The sequence below is a fragment of the Nuphar pumila genome, chromosome 3, assembly GCF_984573655.1.
Source record: "Nuphar pumila chromosome 3, dmNupPumi1.hap1.1, whole genome shotgun sequence".
Classification (NCBI taxonomy): Eukaryota; Viridiplantae; Streptophyta; class Magnoliopsida; order Nymphaeales; family Nymphaeaceae; genus Nuphar; species Nuphar pumila.
Window position 1 is genome coordinate 15,580,897 of NC_143251.1, and position 24,536 is coordinate 15,605,432.

The 24,536-nt window shown below is 36.7% G+C and overlaps 2 protein-coding genes and 1 pseudogene across 4 annotated transcripts; all 3 read left to right on the plus strand.

The window, feature by feature from the left end:
• Positions 1-2,317: 2,317 nt before the first annotated feature.
• Positions 2,318-5,505, plus strand: LOC149842105 (putative rRNA-processing protein EBP2 homolog). 2 transcript variants are annotated; one of them, XM_089998905.1, is made up of 2 exons: positions 2,318-2,451; positions 4,461-5,505. In XM_089998905.1, the coding sequence occupies exons 1-2, from the start codon at positions 2,368-2,370 to the stop codon at positions 5,394-5,396; spliced, it is 1,020 nt and encodes a 339-aa protein (XP_089855031.1). In that variant the 5' UTR covers positions 2,318-2,367; the 3' UTR covers positions 5,397-5,505. The 2 variants fall into 2 exon arrangements, with proteins under 2 accessions (XP_089855031.1, XP_089855032.1); XM_089998906.1 differs by lacking the exon at positions 2,318-2,451 and adding an exon at positions 2,508-2,714.
• On the plus strand, positions 2,376-12,276 carry LOC149842106 (putative rRNA-processing protein EBP2 homolog pseudogene; annotated as a pseudogene). The gene is made up of 2 exons (XR_016430756.1): positions 2,376-2,451; positions 11,240-12,276. The product of XR_016430756.1 is annotated as a putative rRNA-processing protein EBP2 homolog pseudogene (transcript).
• Positions 12,277-15,175: 2,899 nt separating this feature from the next.
• LOC149842107 (ubiquitin-fold modifier-conjugating enzyme 1) lies at positions 15,176-16,566 on the plus strand. The gene is made up of 3 exons (XM_090001283.1): positions 15,176-15,544; positions 15,639-15,700; positions 16,223-16,566. The coding sequence occupies exons 1-3, from the start codon at positions 15,215-15,217 to the stop codon at positions 16,350-16,352; spliced, it is 522 nt and encodes a 173-aa protein (XP_089857409.1). The 5' UTR covers positions 15,176-15,214; the 3' UTR covers positions 16,353-16,566.
• The last annotated feature ends 7,970 nt before the right edge of the window (positions 16,567-24,536 follow it).

Sequence of the window (24,536 nt, forward strand, 5' to 3'; positions counted from 1 at the left end):
TCATTTACAAAATCAACTAGAACACTCAAGCCCAAGCTTGACTTGAGCGGAGCTTTAGCCTAATTTTGCAAGCTTTGAGCTAAGATCCCTATGGGCTCACTCTTTGTGAGGTAAACCCTGGATGAGGTCACCTACACCTAAGCCCTTATGGAGCTTCCAGTTAAAGGCACCTGAGCACCTGGTGGGAGTTAAATTTGAGACAAAAGGGTCAGCACTTTCTCCCAAAACCCACTGCTACACAGGTGACTCGGGTGTATAGCCATGTCCATATATAAAATGGAAGATGTGCATAATAATATGTACTAGATACATATTTTTTCCCGAAAATGATTGTACTGTGCCACAAAAATGATGTTTTACCCTAAAAATCCCATAATTTGCAATATTCTCTCTAAGTCCAAAATTGTAAATAACCAGTGTTGGAATGTCTCTTTTACTCTTTGCATGAAAGTTCATGTGATATATTGCTCTGCTCCTCGAGTGTTGCGTACACCCACTTAAATGAGGTCTACATGTTTTTTTCGTAGACTTCATGAAGTTCACATAAAATTATATGTGAACTTTTGGTTAAACTTGAACAAGAACTCTACATATAAAATATATGCAGACTTCATCAAGTCTGCATAAAATATACCATGACTTGAGGAAGTCCACATATATTTTATACAGACTTGAAAAAGTTTACCTATATTTTATACGAACTTCTTCAAATCCACCTATATTTTATATGAACTTTCTCATCCTCGCCTATGTTTGTTGTCCGCATGCTAGGATGATGAAGTTCTCCTTAATCGCTTATCAGATCAAAGTGATTTTAGTGCCACTAGAAAGCTAATGTCCTAATATATCTCTTTCTTTTTAGTTTGTTTTTTTATATTTCTAGTGCAAGTGTATACAAAATAGCATAAAACAGAAGAAAATTGCACAATCTTAAAGGGTGCATAGCATATTTTTATTTGAGTTTTGAAACTAAAAAATGAGAACCCTAGAAGGGTTTTCGGTTTTGACTCAAAACATGAAAGTTATAAGCTTGTGTCTAAGCTTTTCAATGACTATAAAAACACATGTTTTTGATATTTGATCTAAGAAATACAACAAAAAATAGTCACATATTTGGGAGGAAGTTCACATGTATAGGAGAATTTCACATATATAAAAGGTAAAAAAGTCTTTTTAAATTTAGATATTTGAGATTTTGGATATAAGGGAGAATATAAAAAAATAGTAGAGTTTTTAGAAAAATGCATCAAATTCCCCATACATGATCAATTTTCATTTTTTTCATGATTTCAACTTTATTATATTACTAATGAGTTTTTCATTTAGTCCCAACGGACTGCCTTCTAAAATCTTCAGCCCAAACATGCCACTTATTATTGTAAATTTTGTTTAGCATTTTCATCCTGCTATAATGAAAAAAATGACAGAAATGAGATCATGGTAATACATCTCAATATATCACGTATAAAAATGTTTTGATAATATATATATATATATATATATATATATATTATATTTAAATGCAAGCTGGGATTAGGCATACCCTACCTGTTATACAACTATACCACTGGGTTTTGAATCTGCAATGATGCAACACAAAGTGGCGTGCACTAGCTGCTTCCCAGTTGGTTCTGCTAAAATATTTATCAAGTTTTATAGTGACAATGTTAAAATATCTCGATATCCATTTCATATTATCAAGTTTTCTAAAAACAAATTTAAGACATCTTGATATCCATTTTGTACCCAACTACGCTTGCAAGTTCTATCTGCTTGACTTCCAAAAAGGTCATTACAGTTATGAGGATCGGGTCTACTTATTGACTCCGGGTCAGATTGACACTTCAAAAGTCAGTTCAAACAAAGTAAGCGGTAGGGTTTTGGGTTTGTGCAGTTGAAAGTTTCCTTTTTAAAGATTTATTCTTTTTATCCTTCTATTCGGATCAGAAGCCATCAATTTAGGTATATTGGTGGCGGTCCAAAATGCTTAGTATTAAATATAGTTCGGGTATGTAACCAAAGATTCATCAAGAAGTATTTAAAATATGGTTGAGATGGATACGTTGGGAGCTCCTAACCGGGTTTAAACCCACATTTTCTACATTTTAACCTTAAAATCAATAGTATTTTATGCATTTTCGGTGCATCCAGTACCACAGCGCCTCAAGTCACGACTCAGATTGACAGCTATACCATGCGATGCGAATCCAAATTCTGGCTTAATCTTTCAGCCGATCTAATGGGCTCAAAATTGAACCGACCCATATCAAGACCCGCTTTCCCCAAATCCTTTAGTAAGGTGCAAAACCCTAGCTTCCGTTCGGAGAGAGAGAGAGTCTGTCGGAGCAACCAGAGGGGCGGCAGCCAATGGCGAAGGCGAGGACGGTAAAGGATGTCTCCCCACGCGACTTTGTGAAGGCCTATGCGCCCTACCTCAAACGCTCCGGAAAGGTCTCGTCTCTCTCTCTCTCTCTCTCTCTCTCTCAAGAAAGATCGATTCCGTCATGGATCATGCTGTTTAAACTGTTAGTTCTCTTTGCTCTCGAGATTGGAGTGGATCTAGTGGATTTCTTTTAGGGCTTTTCGTTGTTTGGATTCCACGTTTCTGATCAGATCTAACTGCTCGGTGGTTGGTTGTGATGGGAAAATGATTTCGTTCGACTGAAATGGGTGGTGATTCCTTTATAGCTACTGTTCGTATTTGGTTTTTGATGGTGAGCTCATGGTTGTATTCTCTAGCACGTGTCCTTCTTGGGGAGTGAAATCTTCTTTTCTTTCTTTTTTCTTTAACGTGTGCGATTGTCATTCTGCGTTTTTTTTCTTTTTGGCTTCTTTTTGTTTGCTTACTCTCTTGGATCCTAAAACTAGTCGCTTGGGTTGCGATTCATAGCTCCGGTTTTGATGTTGGGGCCAAGTTGTTTTGCTTAACGGTCATTGGTGAATGGGATATAGGCACACAATTTCTCCGTAACCATGGCTGAGATTTAGGGTTTACTGGAAGAAACATGCAGAGACTCCTGCTGTTGCTATTTAACATGAAGGTTGAGGTTTTCTGCGGTGTATCCTTTTGCTGAAGGATATCTGATGCAGTTTTTTTTTTTATTTAATGTTTTATGTTTTACATGATATGTGCTGGTTCCATGGCTTTGTTAACCAAATACACTTGCATGCTGTTTTTTGCACGTATGATGGTTATTGTTGTTTTGCCTAGCAAGAAAGGATTGCCTGCTGTTGAAGAAGGAAAAATACCTGAATGGGCATGCTAAATTTCGGCAAGGCCTGGATAAGAAATTTGCAAATGATGGTGATTCTTTCTTTGGATTAATGACATAACAGGATCGTGATATTTGTACCCTCTTCAGAACTATTTTTGAAAGATTAACTCCGTTGTTAAAATTTTCTCAGAGGGCAACAAATGCCTGTATTGTTTATGGTATATGTAATATGAAAAGCTCATTTTTGTTGTTATCGCTATTTTTGTACCCATACTTTGAAATTTGTGGTTCATTTTGATTTGACTACTTGCTCTAACTGATGATTCAAATATTTTGAAAAAATCATTTGATTTACATGATCCTGTTGACTTGACTGGTTTTTAACAGATCTACTTATAAGTCTGGTCAGAGAAGCTGGTTATGGTCAAATTTCATAAGTGGATTGAACCCTATCTTAGTAAAAGGCTCTCAAGCCTGAACATCACAAAGTCCTTCTTCCAGTCAGCCAATGTATTATTGAAAAGAAAAGGTCAAACAATAATAGAAATAGAGTGAAAAGATGAAGTATAAACTAGGAAATTTCTGGCAAACTAAAACATATACAGTTAATAGAACATTTTTTATTTTAAACTATGTAATGCAGTGATTGTGCATTATATATTTATATTTATATGCATATACATGACTATATAAGGTGACCCATTGTAATTTTACTATTCCTGTGATTTCTGTATCTTAAGGGGACTGCTTCACTGAAACATATGATTAGATGAAAAAGTTACAATCATCTGATTTTTACCAATCTACAGCTCAATTGCTACAAGAGCATACTGGTTGTTCATTAACCGTATCAATTTGTAAGATTCAGTGGGATCAGGAATTTGCTGTAAGATCCCATGTCTGATGCTGAGTTGACAATGCAGATATTTACAGTTCTTTTTCCATTTACGTGTTCTTTTTGAAATTCGTTTTAGGTGTGAGTGGAATATTGTTGTCAAATAAAACTTGAGATAAAAGAAAAAACATAGTTGCAAGTTGTCCATTGTGGTTGTTTTGCAGATAGATAATGAATCAAATTATTATATAAATCTTCAATAACTTGGTCTGATTGTTAGATTTTATTGTAGCGAGCAACGTAATGATGGGAAACATGCTCAGTGACATTCACTTTTAATTATTTCCTTGTAAAGTTTGGTATTGCATGCTGATTACTTTTCTCTCTTGGTGTCTGCCAAAATTCACCAGCTTGGGAGGGTGAGGCCTAAAAAAGAGCCACTCATATTTGATGAAGATATGGACGATGACATGGATGGGGTTGATTTGAAAAAGTTCAGAGAAGAGAAAAGAGGAGAGGAACAAGAAGAAGAGGAAGCAGAAGAGGATGATGATGATGATGATGATGACAAAGAAGAGAGACTGACTGAACCTAGCAAGGATGCTGTGTACGATGCTGAAGGCCTTCATGCTAAGCTTGCTGATATTTGCTGGCCTGAAAATGTGGACTGGATACACAAGCTGTGTATTGATTTTGACCATGGGCACGAGATAGATGTAAATGATGATCTGACACGGGAGCTAGCTTTCTACACGCAGGCATTGGAGGGCACAAGGCAAGCATTTGAAAGATTGCAATCGATGGGAGTCCCCTTCCTCAGGCCTCCTGATTACTATGCTGAGATGGTCAAGAGCGACACCCACATGGTTAAGGTAAAGGGCAAGCTCCTTCTTGAAAAGAAGAAGTTGGAAGAAGCCGAAGAGAGAAGGAAAGCGAGGGAGGCGAAGCGAATAGCCAAAGAGGTTCAGGCCCAGAAGTTGAAGGAGAGAGCCCAGCAAAAGAAAGATGCGATTGAGTCGGTGAAAAAATGGAGGAAGCAGAGGCAGCGTAGTGGGTTTGCTGGAGGTACAGATGACATGAGTTTTGATGTTGAAGGTGAAAGAAAGCCGTTCGAGAGGTCGAAAAAGTTGAGGCCTGGGGTGGCTGCTGGTGATAGGCTGGGTGGTCATGGAAGAAAAGGAAAGCAAAAACCTGGGAAAAGCAGAGAACGAAGGAACACTAAGTTTGGATATGGGGGAAAGAAGGGTGGTTTGAAGAGGCAGAACACAGCAGAAACAACTAACGATCTTCGGGGTTTTAACCAAGGTGATAAAAAGCTAAGAAAAGGAGACCGGAAAGCTAGTTAATTTTTGCTGGTTTGTTGCCTTCATATCAAAGTTACCCTTTTGTTTAAATCTTTATATACTGAGAGAGCAAGGATCGATAACGTATCAAGTTTGATGTTTTATGTTCAAATGCCACTGTCTTGTCTTCTGTTCTGTTTATGCTGCATTTTCCTCAAGCTAATGGCATTCAGTGGCTTTACGTGTTTAACATAGATGCGGCCCATTGACAGCCCCACAACATATAAATGGTTCACTTGATAAAAATATCTTTAACTTGTCAAGGCAAGTTTTTCCATCCATTATTAAGATGGCCAGTAGTATTATGTGACATGCATCGTTTTTAAAGAGATCTTATGTCCTGTTAAAGCAAGATTCCATTGGAGAGCCTTGAATAGGAGGCTCATTGCTGTTTCCCCAACACCTTTTGCTGTTTGGAGAAGTGGACTGCTGTTTCCACAAAACTTGGTTGTTTGGTAGCAATGACGTGGGGATGAAGTTGGCAACCTCAACCTCAATATCTCAATATCATTCATATATAAAAGGCCATATTGAAAAATGACGGTACTGTGGCAAAAATAACATGTTTTCTTAAAGACCTTGAAATTTTAGAAATTGTTTTGTTCAAAATTATGAATACTGGTATTTTTAGGACATTTTTAATTTTTACACCTATCGTTTTTTGTATAAATTTATTTTATATGTGAATTTTCTGTTTTCATTGAAAATGCCTTAGCCGTCTCCATCGCGGGCAATTGTTGTCATTGTCGACGCTTAATCTCCATCACCTTATCAAAAATCAGTTTTCGATGAATCTTTTGGTGGTGCGGGTATGACGGATTCCACTGAAGAGTCAATACTTGATGGCGAAGAACGGCTTTGATTTTTTGATGAAAACTTGAACCTTGAAACCTTGAAAATACCTGAGTTACCATGTATTAAAATTTTACCAAATTTGCATAAAATAAATGTGAGCAAACTTTCTTTTAAACTTGAATCGATAAACATTGCAAATACTTAAGTTGTTTCGAATAAAAAATATAATAATATTGCATAAAACATCTGCATTTTTTTTAATTAGAATTGACAAACCTGGCAAATACTAGAGTTACCTTGCATAAAAATGTAATAACTGTCACATTTAAAAATTACAATTTTTTTTATTCAAACCAACAAACCTCGCAAATACTTGAGTTACCTTGCAACCATTAACTTTGAATAAAAGAAATTTTGTGATGTTTGAAGGTTTGAGAGTTTAAAATAAGAATTTCTCATGCTTATTTTATGTGAATTTAGTAAATTGTTTATGTGAGCTAACTTAAGGAGCAATGAGATAACTCAAGCATATGAAAAAAAATTGAACTGAAAATGATTGTTGAAAGGCTAAAAAAGTCTTAAAAATAACAGTATTTACTATTTTGGACAGCCAACAAATTTCTGAAATTTTTAAGATCTTTAAGAAAAATGTACTGATTTTTTGTGTTTCCTATCCTAATTTGCTGTATGTTTCATGCTTTTTCTTAAAAGAGACCAGATAACCGTGTAAATGTTTTTTTTTTTGAAATGCAAGCTGGTGTAGTCAGACGGCTACCAATTGGATAACTATACCATTGGGTTTTGAACCTGCAACGTCCCAACACAAGGTAACGTGCACTAGCTGCTCCTACCAGATAACCGTGTAAATGTGTCATTGCAAATATTGAGTATTTCTTTTTTTTTTTCGACAGAGAAAGCTGGGGTTAGGCAGACTCCTAACCGATACGACCATATACCATTGGGTTTGAAACTAGCAAAGAAGTGCACTAAGATAAGCTCAGAGCCCCCCTCCCCGTTGGTTGCAAATATTGAGTTAGTAATGTAGAAATTGTATCCCTATACGCGGCGATGGTTTTACAATCTCAGCCGTCCTAACCACTTGAAAAAAGTACAGTTGCAAGTAATTTTTCTTAATTAAAATTATAGATGTGTTTATCATGGTTTATTTGCTAAATATCATAGATTGAAACAAATTAGTGTAACTAGAAAATTTGATTTTTTTCATCATCAAGGTTTACTGCAACATGAGACGTTGATTTTTTATCGGTCTAAAAGCACATCCCAAAATGAAAGGTACCTCATTTAATGCTTGTTTTCTACTATGCTATATTTATGTTCAGATTAAGCAAATACCTACACATATGCCTTGTTAAGCGGCTTAGCATGGTTAGGAGATAAGACTGTTTAGGACCTACCTGTTACTCATATAGGAAAAGTAGTAGCTCCTAAACAGTTTTATGTCCTAAACTTAAACGTGTTTTATGCTAATTAAGCTACACAGAATACTGTAGGTTCAAATTAATCAAATATCCAAAACTTTGCTTTTTGAAGTCATTTAGGATGGTTTAGGATATCTATATATATATACCGTCCAACCAAAGGAAGGTACAAACCATCCAAACCACTTTTTAAAATCAATTTTATAAGTGTTTTTTTGGCAATTATAACTGTAAGGATGCGATGGTCAAAAACCCTAGGAACCGACTCTTGTAGCAATTTTTTTTGATGTGTACGTAGGATCTTATAATGTGCTAAAAATCAATGGTTTGAAAATTTTGAAGTTTTCTAGATTATAAAAATCCAATCTATGCATAAAAAAATGTTGGCAATAAGAGTCAGTTCTTAGGTTTTTTATCATGAAGATCACATCCGTGTGGTTGGATTTGACAGAAATTGCTTTTAAATGTGATTTTTAAAAGTGGTTTGGATGGTTTGAACCTTTCTTTAGTTGGATGGTCCCCCTTCCTCTCTCTCTCTCTCTCTCTCTCTCTCTCTCTCTCTATATATATATATATATATATATATATATATATATATATATATATATATATATATATATATATATATATATATATATATATATATATATATAAGGGAAGGTCATGTTAACCAAAAACTGATCTCATAGATGTGCTCAAGATTGTCCATTTAGTAGGGATCGGCCCTTGGATTGTGTTTTTTTGACATAAAATACATTTTTTAAGGGAAAAATTTTGGGACATTGTAGGGTGTTGATTTTTCACCTGCCTGAAAAACATGATCTAGGGGCTGGTCTCCAATCAATCAAGCATGTTTTAGAAGTATATCTGAAAATGGGAAAACTTTTAAAGGACAACAGTACCTCTATTTTTTAACACTTTTACATGAGTGGGTAAATGCCATTGAAGTGTTCATCATAGGTATGCATTTTGACTTGATCGAGGCCCATGACACCAATGTGTATATATGGCATGTATGAGTCGAATGGATGATCATGCATGGGATATTCCTATCATGTAGTACAATTTTGCTAACTGTTGCTGCTTATATAGACTTATAACAATCTGAAGTTTCTTTTGCAGCTTCTCTCTGGTGCAACTTTACTTGGGGCGATCTTTTGCTTTAGTGCTTTCCTGTCGCCCAAATTGTTTGGTTTTGTGATCATTTTCTCAATTGGCGAGCTATTCGTTTTTGCAACACAGGTTCTTTCATTCTTTCATGGTTGATATAATTCTTTTTGGAGGTTCAAAATGTATTCAATGTTAAGTGCATGTTCTATTGCAAGTCAAAAGGATATTGTATTGCATTATATACCTCGTACATATCTCACTTCACATTAATAAGTCTAGGCTTTCTATTTTAAATTTGGTGATGAGGCTTTCTTTTGCTGTAAGAAATTTGGATAATTAAGATAACTATATTTGACCAGAATCCTCTTCTAGTCAATTGCTTCTTGTCCTGTGCTTTGGGGACTGTCTGGGCATTGGAAAGAAGACCTTGGATAAGACCATCCTACATGCTGGCACTGTTATAGTCAGTTTCAGGATCTCATCAATTGTCCACTTTGCCGAAACGTCTGTTATAGTTTTATGGATATCTTCTATATTGCAATTGTAACATAATATTTAGATATAGATTGTTCTAAATAAGAAAATCCCAAGTACTATAATATTATTAGAATACAGCTATACTTGAACACTGTTGATATGTGTTCTTGTCCATGTTCTGTTACAAGGGTCTTATTATGACTGATGGTTTATGATGATTGACCTATCTTCATGCATAATACTGTTAATACATGATAAGCTTGTCCCATTAGCTGTCATGAATGGTATGCTTGATCGTTGTACTAACGCACAAACATTTGCAGATAAATAACATCATTATGTATTATATATCCTGGAACGTTGTGAAGAAAAATTTCCTCTAAAACTTGAGATACTTCATACCGAACTCCTTGCACACACACACACACACACACACACACACACACACACAGAGAGAGAGAGAGAGAGAGAGAGAGAGAGAGAGAGAGAGAGAGAGAGAGAGAGAGAGAGAGAGAGAGAGACCATCGTGTATGATCTCCAAATGAAATGATCTCTAGTGCTATTTTGTCTTCTTACTTACCATTTGAATTTTTTGTTCTCAAGTTATCTATCTAATTTTCATAAGGGCATGCTTGAATTCCTCGGACATGCACATGAACGTCACATTCACACCAGATCCGAGTTTCACTCAAGCGTGAAATTTCAGATTAGATTGGGGATCTGCAATCCGCATTGATCACAGTAGATCCCCATTTTCCAGCCTGACCTGGGGACGTCGGGCCAGAGATTCATGATCTAAGAACTTCCAATCTCAGTTTGGTGCTTTGAAAAAAGTATCTTGGTTCTGAAAACCGAGGTATTCAAATTCACCCTGATGGTATTTGTGAATTTCAAGCCCATCGTCTCTTGTTGTCTTTACTGTTTCTTTTACATTGGTGGGTAACTAGCCTCTGTTTTTTTTTTCTTTTATCAAGGATGGTGGGAGTCTCTTAATTTATAATACTTTCAGAGAGTACTGTTTAATTATGTTACCTGCACTGATACGAGTGCTGGTGCATGTATACAGAAAATTTTAGTAAGGAAGTTCTACCTTGTGCATGATTACCTTTTATCACTAGCCATTTAAGTAGGAAGTATATTTTAGGCATTTTAGTTTGATGGATGTTAACCGGTTCTGCTGGTGCAGGCTCCTGTGAATTATGTATGCCTTCATTGTGTGAACCCCAGTTTGAGACCACTATCGATGGCGATGTCTACTGTTTCAATCTATATTTTTGGAGATGTGCACTCATCATCACTTGTTGGTGTTCTCCAGGTTTGTGTTCACAATTAATTATTGCATTAGTTGCACTGCATTTGTACTAACTGAATTTGTTGCCTTAGTGTTGTAATCAATTTTAATTTGTGGGCTTGGTCCTTGTTGCTGCTGGAGTTTCTATGTTAGATAAGCAAAATTAGTATGCATTTTCTTGAAGTTTATATGTATGAGTTGCATGCAGTTTTAAAGGTTTGTTATAAGCGGACTGCTTCACTGAAACATATGATTAGATGAAAAAGTTACAATCATCTGATTTTTACCAATCTGCAGCTCAATTGCTACAAGAGCATACTGGTTGTTCATTAACCGTATCAATTTTTAAGACTCAGTGGGATCAGGAATTTGCTGTGAGATCCCATGTCTGATGCTGAGTTGACAATGCAGATATTTACAGTTCTTTTTCCATTTACGTGTTCTTTTTGAATTTCGTTTTAGGTGTGAGTGGAATATTGTTGTCAAATAAAACTTGAGATAAAAGAAAAAAACATAGTTGCAAGTTGTCCATTGTGGTTGTTTTGCAGATAGATAATGAATCAAATTATTATATAAATCTTCAATAACTTGGTCTGATTGTTAGATTTTATGGTAGCGAGCAATGTAATGATGGGAAACGTGCTCAGTGACCTTCACTTTTAATCATTTCCTTGTAAAGTTTGGTATTGCATGCTGATTACTTTTCTCTCTTTGTGTCTGCCAAAATTCACCAGCTTGGGAGGGTGAGGCCTAAAAAAAGGCCACTCATATTTGATGAAGATATGGACGATGACATGGATGAGGTTGATTTGAAAGAGTTCGGAGAAGAGAAAAGAGGAGAGGAACAAGAAGAAGAGGAAGCAGAAGAGGAGGATGAGGATGACAAATAAGAGAGACTGACTGAACCTAGCAAGGATGATGTGTACGATGCTGAAGGCCTTCGTGCTAAGCTTGCTGATATTTGCTGGCCTGAAAATGTGGACTGGATACACAAACTGTGTATTGATTTTGACCATGGGCACGAGATAGATGTAAATGATGATCTGACCCGGGAGCTAGCTTTCTACACGCAGGCATTGGAGGGCACAAGGCAAGCATTTGAAAGACTGCAATCGATGGGAGTCCCCTTCCTCAGGCCTCCTGATTACTATGCTGAGATGGTCAAGAGCGACACCCACATGGTTAAGGTGAAGGGCAAGCTCCTTCTTGAAAAGAAGAAGTTGGAAGAAGCCGAAGAGAGAAGGAAAGCGAGGGAGGCAAAGCGAATAGCCAAAGAGGTCCAGGCCCAGAAGTTGAAGGAGAGAGCCCAGCAAAAGAAAGATGTGATCGAGTCGGTTAAAAAATGGAGGAAGCAGAGGCAGCGTAGTGGGTTTGCTGGAGGTACAGATGACATGAGTTTTGATGCTGAAGGTGAAAGAAAGCCGTTCGAGAGGTCGAAAAAGTTGAGGCCTGGGGTGGCTGCTGGTGATAGGCTGGGTGGTCATGGAAGAAAAGGAAAGCAAAAACCTGGGAAAAGCAGAGAACGAAGGAACACTAAGTTTGGATATGGGGGAAAGAAGGGTGGTTTGAAGAGGCAGAACACAGCAGAAACAACTAACGATCTTCGGGGTTTTAACCAAGGTGATAAAAAGCTAAGAAAAGGAGACCGGAAAGCTAGTTAATTTTTGCTGGTTTGTTGCCTTCATATCAAAGTTACCCTTTTGTTTAAATCTTTATATACTGAGAAGAGCAAGGATCGATAACGTATTAAGTTTGATGTTTTATGTTCAAATGCCACTGTCTTGTCTTCTGTTCTGTTTATGCTGCATTTTCCTCAAGCTAATGGTATTCAGTGGCTTTACGTGTTTAACACAGATGCGGCCCATTGACAGCCGCACATATAAATGGTTCACTTGATAAAAATATCTTTAACTTGTCAAGGCAAGTTTTTGCATCCATTATTAAGATGGCCAGTAGTATTATGTGACATGCATGGTTTTTAAAGAGATTTTATGTCCTGTTAAATCAAGATTCCTTTAGAGAGCCTTTAATGGGAGGCTCATTGCGATTTCCCCCAACACCTTTTGCTGTTTGGAGAAGTGCACTGCTACTTTCCACAATACTTGGTTGTTTGGGAGCAATGATGTTGGGGATGAAGTTGGCAACCTCAACCACAATATCTCCCATATCCGTTCTGTATGGCAAACATAACATGTTTTCTTAAAGATCTTGAAATTTTAGAAATTTGTTCAAAATCCTAAATACTGTTATTTTAGGACTTTTTTAACTTTCACACCTATCTTTTTTGGTGTAAATTTTTTTATATGCAAATTTTCTGTTTTTATCGAAAATGCTTTAGTCGTCGCCATTGCGGGCATTCATCATCATTGTTGACGCTTAATCTCTATCACCTTGTCAAAATTTAGTTTTTGGTGAATCTCCTGGTGGTGTGGGTATAACGGATTCTACTGCAACCGGAAGAGTCAACACTTGATGACAGAGAATGGCTTAGGTTTTTTGATGAAAACTCGAACCTTGAAACCTTGAAAATACCTGAGTTATCATGCATTAAAATTTTACTAAATCTACATAAAATAAATGTGAGCAAACTTTTTTTTAAATTTAAACCAACAAACATCACAAATATTTTAAGTTATCTCGAATAAAGAATGTAATATATATAAAAAATCTGCATTTTTTTTAATTCAAACCGATAAACCTCGCAAATACTAGAGTAACCTTGCAACCATTAACTTTGAATAAATTTTTTTTTTGCGATGTTTGGAGGTTGAAGAGTTTAAAAAAAAGTTTTCTCTTACTTATTTTATGCAAATTTTTAGTAAATTATTTATGTGAGATAACTCAAGGAGCAATGAGATAACTCAAGAACTAATTGTGCAATTTCTGCCCAAACATGACTGCCACTAATTGTTTGAAATTAATGTTGAATGCGCGTTCAACGCTTGTCTAGTGTTTAAGGCATGCCCTGTTATGGTCTCTCATATATACAGGGATGAAAGTAACAGTGGATGAGGTTTTCGTCCATTGTTACTAGAACGCGCATGCAATCAGCTGCGGGCACACCTTAAAGGGTAAAATATCACTTAGTCCACCCAGCTTATTAGCGGGTTAAGGACTGCAGATAATGATTTCAAATTGATCTCAAATCAACGTCAAACACGTGTTCAACGTTTTGAGGGTTAAGAGAGGATCAGATGAAATATGATTGTACAAAAATTATGTAATAAGCACCTGATTGCCATCCATCAGGTCTGGATAGGCTCTGTCCCCAAGATGAAGGGTGATCAGGTGCTTAATGCACAAATATTACTACCTCTTGCATATATATATATATATTCTAAATGCCTAGTTATTTACTTTCGTTTAGAAGAAATCATTTGTTTTTCTTTTTTTCTCCTTTCCAGAGTTATTATTACATACCACTAGAGGGCTACATCAGTTTTGGATAGGGCCTTTGACTTTTACAACCTCTTGCGCATCCAGCATGAAAAGTAACATTGTTTTCCCTTAAAAAAAACAAATTAACCTTTAAAAAAAGAAGAGTAACATCGTTTTTTATCTTATGTTTTATGACAATTTTTGTTTTGGTGCTCACGACAGTTCCGCTCTTCCGGTAAGGGTGACTAGTGAACATCACCAAAGCTAAAAAGGCTGTCATGGGCAGTGTTGTGAGAGGCGTACGCCTCAGTACTTGAAGCGTACTTCTCACAGGCGAGGCGTACGCTCAAGGTACTGAGGTGCACCCAAGCGTTCTAAAATTGCTTTGAATACATAATTATCTAAAATAATTTCAAATATAATACTGTTTGGATTGCCCTCACTATCATTTCAGCTAAATGTTTGATGCAAGTTTCAATAACATTAATAGCTCCCGATTAATTGCGTGGTGGTAAACCACTAAAAATCTTTCATTAGTATAACTTAACTTAAATTTACATATACTTGTATATAAGTAAGAGATGGTGCGCAAAAGTGCATTGCTGAAAAACTATAGTTTCATGATAGTTCTATTGCATGTATGCATTTGATATGCCCAAGAAAAAAATATTCATATGCATCACTAAGATTATTTTTTTGTTTAGGCCGTTTTTTATGGAAATAAATTCAAGGTTATAATTTAAAAAAATTGGGAGCTATTTATTTTTCAAGTCCTTCGAAAACCTTATATTTACTAAATCAACCATCATACGAACTCATATATGTATATAACAAACTCATATATGTATATTTATATTAAAAAACCATTTATCAGTGTTATTTTATTAATATTATATATTTTATTATTTTGATCATGAAGCTTACACTTCAACGCCTCGAAGCTTACACCTTGCTTCATAACATGTTCAACGCCTCGCTTTGCCTCATCGCATTTAACAACCTTGGTCATGGGCTCAAAACCCCACTGATTCATGTCCCTTGTTATGAACCCGAAATTGAAGATACTCTTTCGTCGGCAAGGGGCACAGTTCGAAACCTCACTCCTTCGTGTTCCTCGTTACGGGGTCTTTAGTTTTTTACGCCAACCCGATGAAAGACACGATTTTACTAAAATAAAAAATGAAAAAATCGGTTCAGTACTGTTGAATCTTGGGCTACCAGACCCGAACCTATGACCAACTGCGTGGTGGCGACGCAAAGGTCATATTACTCTTTTTTCATATTCTGCGAGAAGAAGAAGAAGAGGAAGAAAGGAAGAAGCAGGGAGGTCGATGGAGGGTTGGGACACGAAGACGAAGTCTACGCTGACGCAGATACCGCTGCTGACGGTGAAGGCGGGGCCGAGGGACGGAGGGGCGTGGACGGAGAGGCTGAAGGAGGAGTACCGAGCCCTCATCGCCTACATGACCATGAACAAGTCCAACGACAACGACTGGTTCAGGATAAGCGGGAGCCCCGACGGCACCCGCTGGACCGGAAAGTGCTGGTACGTCCACAACCTCCTCAAGTACGAGTTCGACCTCCAGTTCGACATCCCCGTCACCTACCCCGCCACCGCCCCCGAGATTGAGCTCCCCCAGCTCGACGGCAAGACCCCCAAGGTTGATTTGTTTTTGTTGGCTTTTTCCTTCCTTCTATCGATTTCCTTGTCTCTGAATTCTCTCCTTATCTTATCTCTTTCTCTCTCTCCATCAGATGTATCGAGGGGGGAAGATTTGCCTGACCGTGCACTTCAAGCCGCTGTGGGCGAAGAACTGGTAAATCTTGTCTATTTTCTCGCGTTTTTATGCTTTTCATTTTCATGTGTTGGGTTTTGATTCATCCTTCTTATGGTTTCTTAGATGCCATTTTTTTACTGAAATTCCTCTTTGTGGCTGAAAAGTAGCCGGAGGATTTAGTGGCATTAGATTTCATTTCCAACAAATTCTCTGAATCCGGACATACCCTTTGGGGATTTGGTAGAAAAGAATTGTCGGATTCTTCCTTATTGAGAAGACGTGGTCTTGGTCTCTTCCTTTATGTGTTTGATGAGTGCGAATGTTGTTGATCAAGCCACAATTGTATGTGATTTAGTTGCAAACTGTTTTGGTGCCATCTTTCTTGCTTGGGGTAACATTTGGAATTGTTTTATTGCATGCTTCTACTCACCATGGTCTGAATTGGAAGAACTAGTAGTGCTTGTTTTGGTTTTAGTAAAGAGGGATTCTAAATTACCAATCAAGAGTAGGATCCTTTTCCGTTTTCAGTTTTTAACTTGAGTTGGTGCGAGTCTTTTGCAGCCCTAGGTTTGGAATCGCGCATGCCCTCTGCTTGGGTCTTGCTCCTTGGCTTGCAGCAGAGGTCCCTAATCTTGTTGACTCTGGAATGGTAAAGCATAAGGATGATGCAGCTTCTTCTGTTATTGCTTAGAGAATCTCTTGTAATTCAAAGTTAGTCCTCTCAATTTTTATGACATACATCAAATCAAATAAATCTGGATTTTGTTGTCAGACAGTTTTCTTTGATGTAGTATAAACATGCTTAAGATTGATATATATTCTGAAGTTTAAGGCATTTTCTTGATTTCTCTAAGGTGATGCCTGGAATGGATATTGGTTATTTGTTTGGAGCAGTTCACATCGTATATCACAGATCTCTGGGTTTTAAGAAGGTCCTGAAACAAAATTGTTGAATTTTATCATCTCTGTGGTTGTTTAATTCTAGTGCATTTCAAATACTAAAATTGTTCTCTTTTTACCTTTCTCTTCTTTTCTCTTTTCTTTTTCTTTTGAGGCATTGGGCTAAGGCTTCTTGACAACACGTTGTCCATAATTTCCACTTCTCTTGCACAATGCTCCTTTAACTGCAGTAAAAAAAAACAAATTTTTTTTTGCCAATTGATGCCTACGTTGTTTCTTTGCACAATATTATGTTTGGTTATTTCCATCCTCCAACCATACAGTTAAATGTTGAATCCTTTTTATGCTTTTTTTTTTAGTAAACCATGCAAATTTTCTCTTTCCTGTTGTTCATATGCCACTGGATTCAATGAATGGAAATTTCTCATCAGAATACTGCTGCATTTCCATCTTGTGCCAGCCCTTTCTTCTGAACGTATCTTGGGAATTTGGATAGTGGTGTCCAACAGGGCTTGCTATTGAAGAAATGCATTTGATTCTTCATACCTGTACCATGATTGAGGATTCAGTCTTCATGTTGGATACCTGAAGTACGGTGTTCTCTTCCAGTGTTTTTTTCTGGGTCTCTCTTCCCAAAGTAGTTTGTTTCTTAAGAACATTTAGTCCTGCAAGTCATTATGATCTAAGCAATGTGGTTGTCAGGTTTGGACATAGGTAGGCAGTTAAATGATAGAAAATGCAACATGGTTAACAGATGCAATCTGGTCTGGTGGAAGAAAATAGGCATTTAGGTAATGGAAGTGTGACTAAAAGATTTTGTACAATTGTACTTACTCACTTAATGGGAGCTGCAAAGGAAGTCACTTGGTCTCTTGGAGAGAGGTAGCAGTTAGAGGTTGTGGAATCTTGAGGATGAGGCTTTTGGTTAGTGCAAAACTGGCCAAAGTCAAATATGAGCTGGTGAGAAGGACTTTGGGAATCTCATGACAATGCAGGTTGATGAGTATCGCTTGAGAGGACGGCCAAAGGCTTGCAAAACAGATGAATTTAATCAGGTTAGAAGTAATGGAATGTGGAGTAATAAGGGAATGTGGACATTCAAGTGGAACAAGGGTGCTAACTTAGCTACAGTTTTTCATTGCATTGACCTGGTTTCCAGTGCTTCATTAATATCCTAATTACTTTTAGGCCATTTAAGTAGTTCTTGGATGTACCTATAAATAGCACCTTCTTATTTATGTTTATTTTAAACACTTATATTTTTGCTTGGATGTTCTGTTTCTACTGAAGTTTTATAAGTTTTAGCACTGCGGTGGTTACCCATGTGGTCAACAGGGTATTGTGTCAAGCTGAAGGTTCTGGATCAAGTCCCACTGGCCCATGGGGGGCTGCAGTTGCTTTTGTGAGAATATCTCAAAAAAAGAGATAAAGTGTGCGATAAGCACAACAACACCAATGTGCACAAATGCACAAGAACACTTAGAACAAATGTACACAAATGTACAATAAAGAAACTCAAATGCACAAAGGCATACAAAATATAAAGAATTTTATTGAGAAGAATTGAGAACAAAAGCTCCAAGAAGTGCTTTTTACAAAGGGGGAACTCCTCTATTTGTAAGATGAAAAGGAGCCTTGGAGGGGCTCCACTAGCTGTTGGAGCCCCTCCAACGGTTAGAATTCTAACCGTTGGAGAGGCTCAACAACTAGTGTTGAGCCCTCCAAGTTGACTTTGAGTCAACAAAAATAAAGACAAAAAAACTGAAAAGAAAAAAGGAAAAAGAGGAAAAGTAAAAATACAAAAAGAATTACAACATATTCATAATTATGAATATGCGCAAAAGAGAAATGACTAAAATACCCTTGTGGGTTTTACAAGAAAAAGGAAACATATATATTTACATATATATATAGAGAGATAGATACATATACATATATACATGATGTATATATGTATATGTATCTCTCTTTATATATATATATATGTAAATATTTACATAAAGAGAGATACATTTTAACACCCTCCCTCAAACTTAGGGCACAATGACCGAAAGTTTGTTAAGGAGAAAGTTGAATCTTGGAGAGCAAAGCGCCTTGGTGAAGAAATCTGCCAACTGATATTCTGAAGTTACATAAGGAAGATCAATGACTTTTTGTAGATATGCCTCTCGGACATAATGGCAGTCCATCTCAATATGCTTTGTCCGTTCATGAAACGTGTGATTCTTAGCAATATACTTATTATCACAACACAACTTTGTGGGCTCTTGAATTGGAATTCTCATGTCTTGCAGCAACTGATGAATCCAGACAATCTCCATAGTTGTAGACGTCATGGCTCAATATTCTGCTTCGGTGGATGATAGAGACACCTTCTGTTGTTTCTTGCATCTCCATGAGATTAGGGATTCACCTAAAAAAATGCAAAAGCCTGTAGTGTAGTGACGATTATTTGGGTCACCTCCCCAATCAGAGTCAGTATATGCAATTAAATTCAACTCAGAAGATGAGGAAAAGAAAACTCTCTTGTTTAAAGTTCCCTTTATGTATCTGACAACTCGGAGAACGACACTCATATGAACGGATGTAGGAGCATGCTGAAATTGGCTTGCAGTATGCACGGCATGAGAGATGTCCGGCCTTGTGATGCTAAGATACATTAGAGATCCCACAAGTTGTCGGTAGGGGGTAGGATCCTCCAAAGGTTTCCCATCATCGATCTTCATTTTTTATCCCACAATTTTAGTGGTCTCACAGATTTTATCATCAATAATACCTGATCTGTCAAGAATCTCACAGGCAAGTTTAGTTTGAGACAAAAAATAGCCTCTATGAGAGTAGGCTACCTCGATACCGAGAAAGTAAGTCAGATACCCCAGGTCTGACATTTCAAACCTTTCTTTTAAAGTGGTTTTAATGTTTCTGATGCCCTTTATTTCACTACCTGTTATCAACATATCATCAACATACAACAGTAAAATCACAATTCCTGCATCAGACTTTTTGACGAACAGAGCAGTGTCAGTGTAGCATGAGGAAAAATCATTTTGAACCATCACATCATTAAATCGATCATACCAAGCCTTAGGGGCTTGTTTTAAACCATAAAGCGCTTTTTGCAAACGAAGGACTTTTCCCTTTGGTACGTTCATACCAGGAGGAGCATCCATGTAGACTTCTTCATTAAGGTCCCCATTTAGAAATGCATTTTTAACATCCATTTGGTAAATATTCCATTTTTTAATAGATGCAATGGTGATCAAACACCTTACAGTAACCATTCGTGCAACAGGAGCAAAGGTTTCTTCGTAATCGATGTTGTATTCTTGACTATATCCTTTTGCGACAAGACGGGCTTTATATCTTTCGAGAGTGCCATCACTCTTAGTTTTGACTTTAAAAACCCATCTACATCCTATTGTTTTCTTTCCTTCTGGAAGACATTGAAAAACCCACGTTTTGGCTTTGTTGAGGGCTCTAAGTTCGTTGTCCATGGCATCCCTCCATTGTATCATTTCCTTAGCTTCTTTAAAATTTCTAGGTTCTTGATATGAGTGAATGGCACTAAGACATGCCCTATGCTTTGGAGAAAAAGACTCATAGGATATAAATCTAGAAGGATTTTTCCTAGATCTTTCAGTTCTTCGAGAGTTGTTGGAAGATTCACTAAGATCACTATATTTCTCTATAGCACTTCTAAAAGTGTTTTTATCTCTATGAGTATAGGTAATTGGTTCATTTATCATTTCTTCTTCATCATGAATGGTTTGAGGAATACTTTCACTTATATCCTCATTCTCATTTAATTCATCATCGCTAAAAAAATCTTTATTTCTAGATAATAGTTCAAACAAAAAAGAATAATCGGCATTATCTTCATGAGTTTTGTGTTCTTCAAAACCACTTATGTTTTCTAAAAAGGTTACATTTCTTGAAACATATAGTTTATCATTCTTAATATCATAACACCTAAAACCTTTTTGGGTTTCCGAATATCCTAAAAACGCACAAGGAATAGCTTTGGGAGATAATTTATCATTCTTATCGGTGAGAACAAAACATTTACAACCAAAAATTTTTAACCTATTGTAATCGGGTTCTTTTTTATACAAGATTTCATATGGAGATATTTGATTCAAGTTTTTGGATGGAAGTCGGTTGATGAGATAAACCGATGCAAGTGCCGCGTCGGCCCAAAATCTTTTTGGAATTTTTTGAGAAATTAGCAAAGTTCTTGTAGTTTCAATTATGTGTCTATGTTTTCGTTCGGCCAACCCATTTTGTTGGGGAGTTTTGGGACAAGACCTTTGATGAACAATCCCATTATTTTTAATATAACTTTTGAAATCATTTGAGAGATATTCTCTCCCGGAATCGGTTCTAAGAATTTGTAATTTACTATTGAATTGATTTTGCATTAACATGTGAAAAACTTTAAAAGTAGAGAAAACCTCATGTTTATGTTTGAGGAAGTATATCCAACTATACCTTGAAAAATCATCCACATAAATAACATAATACGAAAAACCTCCCTTAGACACAACAGGTGCCGGTCCCCAAACATCCGAATGCACAATTTCGAAAGGCTTAGTTGAAAACATAGTTCTTTGTCCAAAAGGTAAGCTTCTCATTTTACCAAGAATACAATCATTACAATTGAAATTGTCTTTACATAAGGTTTTAGCAAAATGTAAATACGAAAGCTTGACAATATTTGGATGCCCAAGGCGTTTATGCCAAACATTTATATCCTTATGTTGGGCAACATTACAAAAAGAGGTTTTTGGAATTTGAAGAAATTCCATGAGATAAAGATCTCCCTTCCTAGAGCCTTCCCCAATCAACTTTCCGGACCGGCGATCCTGTATCCAACATTTATTTGATGAGAATTTGATCTCACACCCATGATCCGATAGTTGAGAGACGGAAAGCAAATTTGAATTTAGTTTTGGTATAAATCTAACTTTTGGAATAAAAAAACCTTGTCTTTCAAAATCACCAATTCCTTTTATTTCAAGAGAAGCCCCATCCGCGGTGGAGACAAAAGACGGTGACAAATTTTTTGAGTATTTAGAAAGTAAAAAAACATTTGGAGTCATATGAAAGGATGCACCCGAGTCTAAGAGCCAAAGAGTCTTACCGGGAGGAGAGAAGGTGGTCATGGCGGCTCCGGAAACGGATCCCTTGAGGAGTGGTTGAAGAGCTTCCATGATTTGATTGAGAGACAAAGTAGCATGATTGGAAGTAGAAGGACCTTCCTCCTTGGTTGATTGGAAAGTAGTAGACATAGCCACCATCTTCTTTCATTTAGGGCATACCGGTTTAATGTGACCCGGTTCTTTGCAAAAATGACATATGATCTTACTATAATCTCTTCTTCCATAATGCCCACCATTTTCTCTTTCTCCTTGATTTTTGTTAAAATGAGGGGGTTTATAGGTTTTAACATTATTCCCCGGTCTTGAGACGGCATAAGCACCCTCATCCTCATCTTTAGAGGGAACGGCCAACACACTTAGATTGGTTTTATTCATTCCCAATCTAGTTTCTTCTCCACTTAATTTGGTAAGCACATCTTCCAAAGGAGGGGAAGAGAAAGAAGATAAGAGAGAGGATCTAGTTTGTTCAAACTCGGGTCTAAGCCCATTTAAAAAGTTAAAGAAATGATCATCTTCTAATTGTTTGGCTCTCAATTCAATAGCCTCACCACTCCATTTAGGTTCTTGGAGGGCAAGCTCATCCCAAATAGTGGATAACTCGGCGAAATACTCTCTAACGGACATTTCTTCTTGTTGAAGGGTTAAAGCCTTCTTTTGGAGATAGTATTTATGGGACAAATCTCTTGAAGTATACATTCTTTCAAGATATTCTCATACTTGATATGCCTTTTTGAACTTTAGAATGTTGGCATTAATTTTGGTCTCAACCGAAAAGAAGAACCATGAGAGTATTTTGTATTTTTTCATTTCCCATTCTTCATGCTTCTTATTGTAATATTCAAAAGCCTTTTCTCTTTCTTCTCCCTCAAGAACCTTGATCTCCCCTCTCTCAAGGGTAGTAATTTTTGGTTCGGGTTCGGGAATAGTTCCTTGAACATATCCCCAAAGACCCTTTCCTTTTATATGGGCTTCCATATTCCCGGCCCATACATGATAATTCGTTTCATTCAATTTGAAGCCAAGAGAGAAGTGATAATCCTTTTCGCCCATTAGAGAGGATACAAAGAGAAATAAATGCGTACCACAATGCGAAATAAGTCCCTTCTTGATGTAGGAAGCTTCTAAAATATAGAATGAAGAGCCGAGTCTTCACTCCAACCACCACAACTTAATGACACGCTTTACGAGGTACTCCAACGAAGAGAGAAAAAACACAATCTTCTTTTCCTTTAAGCCTAGCTTTGATACCATGTGAGAATGTCTCAAAAAAAGAGATAAAGTGTGCGATAAGCACAACATCACCAATGTGCACAAATGCACAAGAACACTTAGAACAAATGTACACAAAGGTACAATAAAGAAACTCAAATGTGAAAGTGCACTAGGATCGAGGCAACGAGTACTAGAGGGGGGTGAATAGTGCTTTTAAAACTTTCTGCGGAATATTGAAGGATTTTGCAAATCTCAAAGCAAACACACAAAGAACACAAGATTTTATCCTGGTTCGGTCAAACCCGACCTACATCCAGTCCCCAAGCAAAACCCGCTTGAGATTTTCCACTATCAACCTTGTAAACTACAAGATCACACAGACCATAATCGGTCCCACTTTCAGTAACAGTCCCACTGAAAGCAAACAACTCCTTTACACCAAGGAGTCCTTCTTTTTACACAAAAGAAATAACAACTTACAATACAACCTATGAGCCTTCCTTTTGAATGCAAATGAGATGCAATTGGCTTTTGAGGTTGTTGAAACACTCTATTCACGAATTCACTATCTCTCAAAGTGATTTGAGTGAAAAACTGAAGTGAAAATATCACGTGAGTGAGAAAATCAATACTTGACTGAATAAGAGTGAAAAACAAGATTCAAATCGATTGAATTGTTGTTTTTGAGTGTAAAATACACTCATATTTATAGTTAAAAGATTTCATACGTTGAGAGTATGAAAGGGTGTCAAAACTGTCCATTTTGAACAATCAAAACGTTTGAAAAATGAAAAGACACACCTTTTTGAAGTTTCAGGAAAACGACAAAATTAGTCGACTGAAACATCAGTTAGTCGACTAATAGTTAGTTATTAGTAGACTGACAGTTATCGTCAATCGACTGATCTGTTAATCGAGCCGTTTGAAAATCTGAACTTTTGAAACTTAGTCGACTTAAGAAAAGTTAGTCGACTAATAATATCATCAGTAGACTGAAAAACCTTTTAGTCGACTGCTGCTAAAAACTTCTGAAAAACCAACATTCTGTTCGGTCGACTGATAAAAAGCATTAGTCGACTGCTGCTAAATTTTTCAGAAAACACATGTTCTGTATAGTCGACTGATAAAACCATTAGTCGACTGCTGCTAATTTTCCAGAAAACATACATTCTGTCCAGTCGACTGATAAAACCTTCGGTCGACTAATTTGACAAGAATGACTTTTTAGAAAATATGATGCGAAAGGATTAGTCGACTGATAAGTCTATTGGTCGACTAATAAACATGAAAATTTAAGAAAAGAGTTTTCTAAAAAGATTTTCAAAAGAGTTTTTTTTTAAAAGTTTTTCTAAAGACTTTTAAGGTGAAATGCAACCTAAATATGCAATCTAAGTAAGGCTCTTACAAGAATCTAAGACTTTTAATGAATTAAACATTTGCACACTAGTCTTCAAGGATTCTTCACTGAATTCTTCAATTTCTTCATAGCCTTAGCTGAAATGCAGTTGATTCCACTTGCTCATCATCAAATCCTTGTACTTGAAGTATCATGTATGGCTTCATTGTCGTAACAAAATGCACAAAGGCGTACAAAATATAAAGAA